Source organism: Abrus precatorius, unplaced genomic scaffold, assembly GCF_003935025.1.
Source record: "Abrus precatorius isolate BTA unplaced genomic scaffold, Abrus_2018 Scaffold2, whole genome shotgun sequence".
Taxonomy (NCBI): Eukaryota; Viridiplantae; Streptophyta; class Magnoliopsida; order Fabales; family Fabaceae; genus Abrus; species Abrus precatorius.
In genome coordinates this window covers 36842380-36853795 of record NW_020874362.1, presented here as the reverse complement: position 1 = coordinate 36853795, position 11416 = coordinate 36842380, and the positions used below count along the sequence as shown (strand labels likewise).

Genomic DNA, 11416 nt, shown 5'->3' with positions numbered 1-11416 from the left:
TCTTTTTATAAATTGAATACCACTTAAAATATCTTTTTATAAGTTAGCTTTTAAAAGTTATAATTTTTTTTTCTTTATATACTACATCGCTCTGTTAGCATATGGACAAAAACAATAAATTATAAACTATAAATACTTAATTTGGTCATGTAAGTTGAATAATACTCACTTTAAGTGTAAAGGTACATATATCAAGGATATCGTGGTAGCACGTAAGAAATTAATTTTCTTAAACCCATTAAGTCGCATTTCAAAGACATTTTTATTATATAAATTTGTTTTATTACATGAAAAATTATAAATGATATATATATATATATATGGTAATGATTGAAGAATGATTATTTTAAAAGTTTAGAAGTGAGAAATTTAGAAATTTTTAACAAATAAAGGATTTGTTAAGATATGAAATGTTTTATCTTGGATTAAATTTGATGGTTAATTGAGTTAAAGACAATTTAATTAATTTAACTTATAAAGACTAAAAAAAAATGTAAGAGTTTTAAGTTAAAAAATTGAAAGTGTGCCAAATTCGCAAAATTTAAAGGTAGAGACTTAATTTTAATTGGCTTTAAAAACTTGAAAGACCAAAATGCATATAATTCATCAAAGATCCGGTCCTACTAGTCCTGGATAAAAATGATAATAAGCATGTTTGTTTCCTTTTTTAAAAATAATTGTCTTTAAAATAAAATAAAATATAAATTTAACAGATGGGCTGAATGGGCTTTTCTCACAGCCCTACCCTGAACCCCACCACCACCACAACCCCCCCCCCCCCGGGGCAAAAAAAAAATCATATTGAAACACAATACTTGCACTTATGGCCATTAAACAAAACTATTGTTACTTTGCAAAAAGAAGAAGAAAAACAAAACTATTGTTACAAATGATTGACAACGCCTTTCTTGTAAGCTTTGTAAAAATGAATATACATATATTTCCTTATCCTTCACAGACAACAAGTCAAAAAATGACAACAGAAATTGAACAGGAACAGGTAACGAAATGAATCTTGAATTTCTTCGAAGCCAAGACAAAGGATTTTTTATCACGATCCTACAATTTTTCTCCCTTTATGTGTGAGCACAAAGAATTTATAGAAAATTGGTTCAAATTCCTTCGGGGTTAATCCCCTTCTTCATCTGCCAACCTCCAATGTAGATAGATCACCACCCAAACGTTTATATCTGATGCAGGCATTGAGGATACTACTTCCGACAACTATAGAAACACTGCTGCAAAAATGAGATCCCACATTTCCATGTATCCTTATTTTAATCCACCTAGTTTCCTTTCACCACAGCCAATCCAAAGGTATGTAAACTTTCTTTGGTGTCTTGAATTTCAAGCCTATTAGTATCAAAGAAAATTTCCGATTATCATACATATTTAAGAAAACAATAGGGCATCTTTGATCCCCCTGCCCCCTCTTCTGTTTTATACGAACATTAGAAAACTTCATTTGATACTCATTACTGAAGCGTTAAGGAGCATGTAAAAAGCACCTCAGCACCCAGACACTACATATGTAATTATGCTTTCCCAAAATTCTCCACAAACCCTTTACATAGCAAATAGAGACTTACCATTGAATGGGGAATCTGAAGCAGAATAAGTGAGATGCAATACAAAGAAATGGAAATGGAAATCCCAGTAATAAAATTATGCAGCAGCCGTCGATTGTCTTTTGTAGGTATGAACACTGTCTTTAGTGTATTTGTTAGATCAAAAAGTCGATGAGATACCTGCAAACCATGTCAAGATAGCAGTGCATACATAAAATGCAACTTAGGATGATGCCTTTCATGAGACTTGAATATGAATAAGAAAAATTCAAAATAAAAAAAAGGAAAGAAGAAAGATCCTTACCAAGACGTATATAGCAGTTGTAAGCATGAAATTAAGCATAGGAAACTCTGGGATAAGAGAAAGAAGCCACTTGGGCTGTCCATTTGGCATGTTAGACCTGTATGTGAAGTGGAATTCATCGTGTACACACACACTCGAGTTAAAATTCATTCACAAGTTTCATTTCATTATAATTTTTTCAAAGGTTTTTCTTGATCCAAGATGTGAAGATTTATACAAACACCAAAGGCACAAAACAACTAAGCAATAAAACAACATCCATACTTAGAAGTTTTTCTATACGAGCCAAATCCAGTCTCTCAAACCATGATCGACACAGAAACCAAATCATCAACAAATCAAAGGAAATTAGCTGTGCACTATAGTCTAATGAGTTAGGTCATCGCTTAACATCATAATATTTCCAATTCATGGATCTTTAGCATTGAAAATACGAAATAAATGAATATTGTGCATGATACATCCTTCATTTGAGCATATAAAAGGATTTGGGCACATATCTCATCAGATTAGAACCTTTTTAGAATTGTCAATTACTGTATATTTGCATCATGCAGCCCTCTTAATTTATTGCACAACGTATTAGCATGGGGAGAATGGTCAGTATGCATACACACCTTAACCAAATATGAAACTGTGAAATGTACGTCTCCAAAGTAATCTTGCCAAGCCACCTGATAATGCATGCAAAAAATGGGGAAAATTAAGAAGCAAAAGTAGAAGAAATTTAGGAGTAACCGGATAAAAATAAAATGTGCCAAAGCCTATTAACATGAAATTTCAATTATTAAGGTAAAGAACACATACGCAAAGAGGGTCAAAGAGTAATTTCGAAGCCGCTGACTGCAATTCCTCAAGCAAATGTATACACTGAAAATTAATCATAATAAAAGGATCAGTAAAAGGAGCAGAGAATAAAACATATAAACAAAATCCATATTACTTTTGGATTGCTGGTTTTCAAACTTAAACAGAGGAAACAAAGAAAACACAAAGAACAACAAAAAGTAAAAGAGAAATAGATAACACCCACGTAATTGGAATCCACGAGGTGTAGGGGTGGAGTTTGTTGTATGAGACCTTGTCCAGCTTGTATATGTATTCATACCACAAGTAACCAACCTAGAAAAGAGAGATGAAAATGAGATGTTCTGGCTTACCCTTTCTGGTTTACATCAAAGAAAAAATGATGACATAAAAAGAAAAGAGGAAACCATGAACAATCTTAGCAAATAGCCTGATCATAAGATAGGTAACTCACAAATACGGAAATTGAAACAATGCTGGTTTTGATTGTTACTCTCCTCCTGGTTTCACACTCTTCCAATTTTTCCATCCATTTCTCAACCTGAGATATTAAAATATTCAAATATAAAATAGCTGGACTGGATATTATCAAAAGTGTAACCACCACACAAGCTAGTATTTGAGATTACATTTGGATGAAAGTAGGCATAAATCATTCCAATTATCCAGATGTAGCGATCAAGCCCAGATCTGAAATGCCACTCATGCATTCGAGGGAGATCAGGCTTTGCAGGGTCGGTATAACCTGCAACATAAATATTACTGTTATGCATTTGCATTTTGCAGTAAACAGAACAAAAGCTTATATTAGCAAATCAACTTGAAACTTGAAAATACACAACATATAAAAGCATGCACTAAGAGAGAGAGAGAGAGAGATAAAGAGTATCAACAGATTTTTATTTTTTTTTATACATTAGAGTATTATCTACTACATAAATATATATTACTGTCATCTTGGCAATAACATTTTTTATCAAGTTGACGATAATTACAATTAACAAGAGGAGGGGCGGAGGGGGCCCTCCCCAATTTGAGAGACAATAAACCATTCAATCCAAAGCCAACAATTATGAGGAGCCAGGGGTAAAAAAAACACGTTCAAGCCTGGGACTCAGCCAAGTGAAACAAGATGGCGAGCTCAGTTATGATGACTTGGTAAGAAAAGTCACAACAAAATGAACAAAACCAAAGTCAAGCTAATAACAGAGAAGTACAGGTTACAAATATTACTTACCCAAAAAGAAAGCAAATGGGCTCCAAAATATATCAAAGAATCCAGGGATTTCCCAAATCAAGATCACCACCAGAAAGCAAGCCAGAATTTTTGCAGCTATCACAGAGCTATTTTCATTATACTTGTTGTATATACCCAATGCTCCATATACCATCAAAGTGAAAAGTGTGTGCATTGGACATATATAATAGAGCATATAGTCATTGTTAAGCACAATACAACAAAAGGCCACAAAAAAATTAAGCCGCCACATCATCTGCATGGAATTATAATGAGTTAGACATATTGTTTATTGAAAAGAGTTACAGAATAAAAATGGATAATGAGCATCACCAAAAAAAAAAAAAAAGTAAAATAAAAATGGTATTTAAGGTCAAGGATTTTACATCACCTGAGCAAAACGTGCAAGGCTAAAATCTTTTCTGACATAATAATAGGAAAAGTTGCCAAATCCAGTCATCCAAACATATGCAGCAATAAAAACACGTATTGCATTGTATATCTCCGTTGCAGCAAAATAATGATACATTAAAAAGAGGACCTGAGCAAATGGAACAAAAACATGAATAGTTAGAAGTACCTGACAAATTTAAAACCATAAAAAGGTACTTTTTGATGAATTATGGCTTAATGAAAGTAATATACATGAATATTACCTAGAGAATTAGAGTTACATGAAATTAAATTTCATTTCAATAACTACAAGACGTAATTACCATCACAATCACATATCATCAAATAGCCACAGTTTCTTCTAGACACTACTAAGAGATAAGTTATAATCCATGTAGTAGAAAATTAACAAAAAAGATGAGACAGCCAATTGAAACATATAATTTTTCACAGAAGTAGGGAAGTTGCAGCAGGTATAATATTGTTAGTTCCAAAATAAAATATGAATGATAAAAAAGAATATCATTTTAGAGGCAAGCAGAAAATATAGCATCTTTATTTACAAGTGTTTGGCATCAGCCAAAAAGGAGTGCTCACCTGCATCCATCCTTTCCATTCCTCTGTTTGATGCCGATTAAGGTAAAGTATGCTTTTTCCAGAAAATGTTGATGAGTCATTGTGTTTCTTCAAAGAAGTCATGGCTGAAACTATAATCAGAAGAAGGAAGAGGAAGAGGAAAAGATCCCGACTATAATTCTGCAAAAAAAAGAATGAATGAACATGCAAGTAAAAAAAAAGTTATCACAAATGGCAATAGCTTGAATTACATAATGATTCAAATATACAGTAAACTACTGCAGAATTGAACATGTCTTTAGATCCAGAAGAAATTATGTATTCCCAAATCAAGCCTGTATAGCCTGATAGCATTGATTGAACAAAAAGTCATTGCATAAAAGTGCTTTGGGATATGAAGTCATGAATTGTGAACTAGGCTAAGTGTAAAACACCACAAGCAAAGCGTGCTACAAGATATGATTTCCCAAGCCAAGCCTCTGTCACAGAATAAATCTCACCTAGCCTGAAGAAAAAGCACTGATAGAGTGGAGGAAAAAAAAACTGGTGCATGAAAGTGTATTGGGCTAAGAAAGATAGAAGCATTAATAACAAGAAAAAGCACTGATATAGTTAATTTGCAGGCATTCATAGCCACACATCACAAACCGAATATGATTTACACATAAACATTCAAAAGAAAGATAGAAGCATTAATAACAAGAAAATGTGTAAAAGGCTAAAAGCTATAAAGCAAACAATTATCAAGATGCAAACTAAAACTGAGGATGTCATAGAAGAAAAGGTTCCTTAAACTATTATCACACAACAATATTTAAAGTTGCAGCTCAAACAAAAACATGCAGAAACATGATAAGTGGTATACAAGTACCTTGGTGGAATCTCCAAGTATGTTGGTCCGATCACATATGTAGAAATAAAACAGAATCAGCCCAAATTCAGACCTAAAAAAATTGTAAAATGTAAATACGTTTTCAAAATTCAGACAAAGTGGAACAAATTATATTTGAGTCATTCACAAAACAATAACATACAATGCCCTCAATATTGCCCGATTTTCCAGCAAGAAAGAGTCATCCATGGTCAAAAACCTACACAGGACAAGTAAAAAGGTAAGGATCTTCAAAGATAAAAGTAGAAATCAGAAAGAAGCACATGACACTGTATATTGTAGAAAATGACCGAATCAAATTCAATTTGACAGATGACGAATGGAATTTTGCCGATGCTGATCTGGTAAGTCCTGATTCCAGCAAAATGGCCCTATCATCTTCCTTGATTGCATCCTTCCCCAACTCGTCAAGACTAGTATCTGAATGACTGCAGTCCACAAAGAGAGTTTATCAAGAATCAGAAATATTTGCAGAAAAATATTTTATACTTTCCATCTGTAAAACCTTTAGAGCGGGAAATTCAGTTTTAAAAATAGCATGTTCAAAAAACAAAAGTACATTGGTGATCAATGAAAAAAATGATAAGATAAATCCAATTTAGTTGTTTACATAAAAACTTCACATTGATCAAAGATGTAACCATACCATCTATATTAGTAGATGTTTATGTTGAAAATACAAATTTCCAATACCAAATTCTCAATAGCAACTTTGATTGCATGACACAAGCAGTTGAATGCCCACATGTGACATGAAGTGTTCATGTTTGCATCACAAACACTACTTGGGATACAAAGTCCAAAACAGTTCAAAGTTTTAGAGGCAGCATCTAATTAATTAATTATTAAATCTTGATATCCATTCTTGCTAAATATAAAATTTGGAAGGTATCCATTCACTAATTTACATACTAGTACGTGTCCAAAATAAAGGCCCAAGTGCAGTTTCAGATCTTCAAGTATTTTGGGAGTCGTAAACTTGATAATTGAACTGCTGATACATGATTTCCAGACCACCATTGATCCCCATTCCCCAAATATTTTCATAATACCTATTTTAAAGATTTTCCCTTCACCAATGCATTTTACATTATTGTTGTAATACCATCAAGTGTCCCCACAAGATTTCTATGAATATCATAGCTAACTTTTGTATCATGATCACCCTTTTCAACTACGTGTATCCAAACACATGAAGAAATGGTCAAATAGAAAAGAGGACACTTATTCTTCACATATATATTACACCAATAAAATTTAACACGAAATAAAACCCAAGCAGTTAAAGTCAGTATAAATTGCTTTCTTATGACAGGGAAAGAAACCTACACTTTGGGAGGAGATGAGGTTTTCTTGTACTCTAAGTACTCTGAATATATCCATGAAACAAAAACTGGAATAATTCCCAGCAAGAAAGACACCTGAAGACATAAAGCAATGCTCCATCAGAAAAATGGGTCAAACATTTGCATAAATATTCTAACTCACGTCATTAATCAAAAGCAGGAAAAGAAGCTCATACCAGTACAATATAACAGAATCAAGTTCATTAATCACAAATGCATTCTCCAACGAACATCATTAAAACGAATAAAAGCTTTATATTTAATTTCCTTACACTCCACGTCAGCATCCTCAAATTTTAGTGAAAGCAGCGAAGTTGCTTGCACATAATATATTTCCACATATTACACAGTCATTTAGGTTTAAGTCGAAAACGATTTTTAGCACACTGCTTCAGATCACAAAAACAAACACCCACCCAACATCCATAGCGAACCATTACCATTACCCACGACAGATTTAGCCACTCAACTTCCACAATTGCACATTCCAACTTGAAAAACGAATTTCCACTACATTTCACACCATCCACATTGAAAAACCCCGAAAATCGTTAAGGATCAGATGCAAGCAATATAACGCGAAAGCAGATCGAGAAAATCACACCTTAGAACTACCACACACAAACTTAAACCCATTCAGCAGTCACCGCAAACACGCAGTTTCGGATTTTATACCACCGAATCAAACAATTACAGTAACCACACACCTGCCCCGGCGTAATTGGCCCCGAAACAACCATCTCCGATCCCATAAAACCGCTCCAATCTGCAAAAAAACTGATCTCAATCAGCGAAGAAGCATCGCATTGGAATCGAGGATTCGAAATCGTAACAGTGTACCAGATAGGAAGAAATGGATGCACCTGATTTGGGGAGGGAAGCGTGTCAGAGAGTGATCATAAATAGCAGAGAGAGAAACCCTAGAGAGAAAGAGATCTGAAACGAAGAGTTTGCTTGAAGAATAGAGAAAATGTCGGAGGGGATGTCTCTCTCTCAAGTGGTTGAAGACTTAGGAACTTGGAAGAAGCTTTTTCCGCTTTGAAATGAGACAGATGAAGAATGAGTGAATGAATGGGTTTGTGACAACGTTTTGTGTGTCTTACATAAATGTTTGTTGACACTTGCTTTTCTTCTTTTGCTTCAATTAAAATGCACAATTAACTAACACTAAATTAATTATTTCACAGTCCAACTACTAATCTTCTATCTGCTTCTGATTATTAGTGTTTAATTCATATTTAATTGAGGCATTATTGGATCCCTTCTTTTCTTCTCGGATTCAATCTATCATCAGTTTTTATTTTTTAATTCTGTCATTAATAATATAAAAAATACTTAATTATATTTTTATCCTTTATTTTAAGATATATACAAGAGCGGCCTAAAATCCAAGCAAGTAAGTTAAAGGCTTTAGGTCTCAAAATTTTTTTTGTTTTATTATACTTTTAAAAAAATTAAAAAAATTAAATTTAAAAATAGCTTTTAATTTAAATATTTTAAATAATTATTAATTTTTATTGATATTATAAATAATATTTAATGAGTTATAACTCTTAATTAATAGATAATAAACGTTTTTTAATTTATTTTTTAAAAATATAATTGAATAGCAAAGAAAAAAATATTGAACAGTTTTTTACTTTTTATTTAATTACTACTTCTTTCTTCTTCATTTCTCTAACTACTCTCTTCTTGTTTAATTTTACTTTAATTTGTATATTTTTACTAACAACAACCTTGGGGTAGAAGTGGAAGAGGAAGCAAAGTCATCTATTTTTTTAGCCCATAAACATTGGTACGAAGCCTTCCATTTTCTCAACGCAGAGGCACTAGTATAAGAGTCTTTTTTTCACTACTCAACCTCCATTACTCACACCTATCAAACAATATTTCGCAGTTTCTTTACAAAACTGTCACTTTTGGAAGCATAGAGATTACAAGTGTCAAGTTTATTTTCTTGATAATCAGGTTTCATTGTTTTTATTTGGTCTTATTTTAAATAAAATTATAATAATTTTAAAAAAATTATTTTATTAATAAAAAAGTCTCATTTTTAAATTTGTTTTAGACCTTAAAAGCTTTTGAGCCGCCCCTGGATATATATATAATTTTAGTTTCTTTATTTTAATTATTTAATTTTTTTATAACCCCAAATTTTTATACTTTTATTGTATTTTATACAATTTATTTTGATATTTTTAGTTTTAGTTTTATTTTTATTTATTTATATAAATCAATAAAATATCATAATTTTTATTATATTTTTATTAATTATTTGATAAAATTTTAGAATAAAACAATTAATTTGAATATTAAAAAAAATAACTATGAAAAAATAAACTAAAATGATTAAAATCATGCATATATTAAAATATAAAAACCAAAATTACAATTAAGCAATTATCATCAAGTACCAACTCAATAATATTATTTGTGTATACAAAAATTATATCTTCTTCGCGTTATTTAATTTAGACAAAATTATTAATTTAAGTCTTTATAATATATTTTAAATATTTATAAATAAAAAATTTATTAAAAATATATTAATAATATAAAAATTTAATAATATTGTATTTTATATTATTATTTTTAATTTTAAAAGTGAAAATACTGTATTAAAATATTTTTATAATTTAATTATAAAATAAATATATATAAAAATAGTGACAATAACATTTAAAGTAATTAATAATTTGTTTTACATTTACCAAAGTTCTTAAGCTTTAGTGTACTATTAATATTTTGTTTTTAATAACTTTTTTCAACTAAACACGTGCCTTAATAAGATATATTCGCATATTACATTTAATAAAACTTATCTAAACATGAAAGGAGAATATTAATGTACTTTTTGTTATTAGGCAATAATTCATGTAACTTTTTTAGAATTTAAATTATTAATATAATATGATCGTGAAAAGAAATATATGAGTTTTATCAAATAATATGACTTGGTTGTTGGATTTATTAATTAAATTTTTTAATTTGTATTTCAAGAAGCATATTAAGAAATTAAAAATATAATTTTTTTTTTTAAAAAAATTTGTTTATAATATATTTTTGTCATATTATTATTAGTTTTTACCATTACCAAAAAAAAAAAGTCTTGTTATAAAAGAAGCGAGACTTAAGAAATACTAATACATGCAATAATTAGACTACTTGAAAAAATATATTGCATTGCCAAACTTTTTCAAATTAATGATAAAATATCTTTTCAAAAACTTAAATAATAAAGTTTTTTACCTATTAACCATCGGAAAGTCTTTGTTTACCGATAAATGAATAAAGTTAGAAATTTAAAAGAGATGTCTATCTTTTTCCAAAGAAAAGTTGAAGATGACCTAGTTTGTGAATATTGATTGAAAGATTTTTTTAATTAAATAAATAATAATGAATGGTATAAAATTGACAACACAAGTTATATAAGTTGAAGAACAAATTAGTAATTTGTCACCTTCTCTTTATCCATCATCAACCTTAACTCCTCCATTAAAGTTAGCAACTAAAGAACAATCAAAATTTATATTAAAAATTTTGACTTAATGAGCACATGGATCAAATATGGTGAGAACAACAAAAAGGTTATGTGTGTAAGACTCATACTCAAATATGAAGCTCAAAAATCTTATTTTGAAGGTTGATCTTGATATAGGTATGTAGGTTACTGATTTCATATATGTGGGGTTTTCTAAACCTACTAAAGGTAGCACAAAGGTTCATAATGTTGAATGGTGGAGTTTTAACTCCATTGATTCCTTGTTAGCAATATTTTTAGCTTCTTCTGTTGAGAAAAGGAGAGTAAGTCTTCATGCACAGTGGGCTATGCAAGAAAAGTGTGGGAGTAGTTGTTGGGATTGTAATTGCTTATACTTTTGTCTTGCTTTCATAAATTGTGTATTTATATTTTTACCATTTATTAAAATATGGTATGATTCTAATCACAACAATGTAAGGTTGCACTTAAAATGTGCACTATTTCATGGTTAAATCGTAGTCATTTATTTTTCTTATATCAAATTAATAATCATAAACATTTGGAGAAGTCATCTTGCACCTTTCTTGAAAAGATATGGAGGATGACCATATCAAATAAGAAAGTCATTTTAGTAGTGCTTCTGACCATGAGAAGAAAATTTAATGGTGTAATATTTAAAAAAGAAAACATTGCACTGGCAAGACTTAAGAGAACTTGACATGTGTTAGGATTTTTTAAGTTTTGCACTTCTAATGGTGAATTTTTTTATTTTTTTAAATAGGTATTATTATTCGTAATAAATACTCTAAATA

General features: G+C 30.4%; 1 protein-coding gene across 2 annotated transcripts; it reads right to left on the bottom strand.

Annotated features, from left to right (window-relative positions):
- Window positions 1-1280: 1280 nt before the first annotated feature.
- LOC113857403 (protein REDUCED WALL ACETYLATION 4-like) lies at window positions 1281-8202 on the bottom strand. 2 transcript variants are annotated; one of them, XM_027489244.1, is made up of 17 exons: window positions 7987-8202; window positions 7831-7889; window positions 7107-7198; window positions 6068-6205; window positions 5920-5976; window positions 5757-5829; window positions 4907-5065; window positions 4308-4457; window positions 3917-4172; window positions 3309-3424; window positions 3134-3220; window positions 2906-2994; window positions 2680-2742; window positions 2490-2546; window positions 1873-1969; window positions 1590-1748; window positions 1281-1353 (listed from the first exon to the last, which is right to left on the bottom strand). In XM_027489244.1, the coding sequence occupies exons 2-17, from the start codon at window positions 7873-7875 to the stop codon at window positions 1348-1350; spliced, it is 1644 nt and encodes a 547-aa protein (XP_027345045.1). In that variant the 5' UTR covers window positions 7876-7889; window positions 7987-8202; the 3' UTR covers window positions 1281-1347. The 2 variants fall into 2 exon arrangements, with proteins under 2 accessions (XP_027345045.1, XP_027345043.1); XM_027489242.1 differs by having other exon boundaries at window positions 7964-7987.
- Window positions 8203-11416: the final 3214 nt, after the last annotated feature.

Bases quoted from the DNA above. Each gene is read 5' to 3' on its own strand.
- LOC113857403 (XM_027489244.1), bottom strand. From the start codon at position 7,875: ATGGGATCGGAGATGGTTGTTTCGGGGCCAATTACGCCGGGGCAG. The intron at 6,206-7,106 runs GTAGGTTTCTTT...TGTGGACTGCAG, and splicing joins ACCTCATCTCCTCCCAAAGT to TCATTCAGATACTAGTCTTG. The intron at 1,970-2,489 runs GTGTGTATGCAT...CTTCACATACAG, and splicing joins CAGTTTCATATTTGGTTAAG to GTCTAACATGCCAAATGGAC.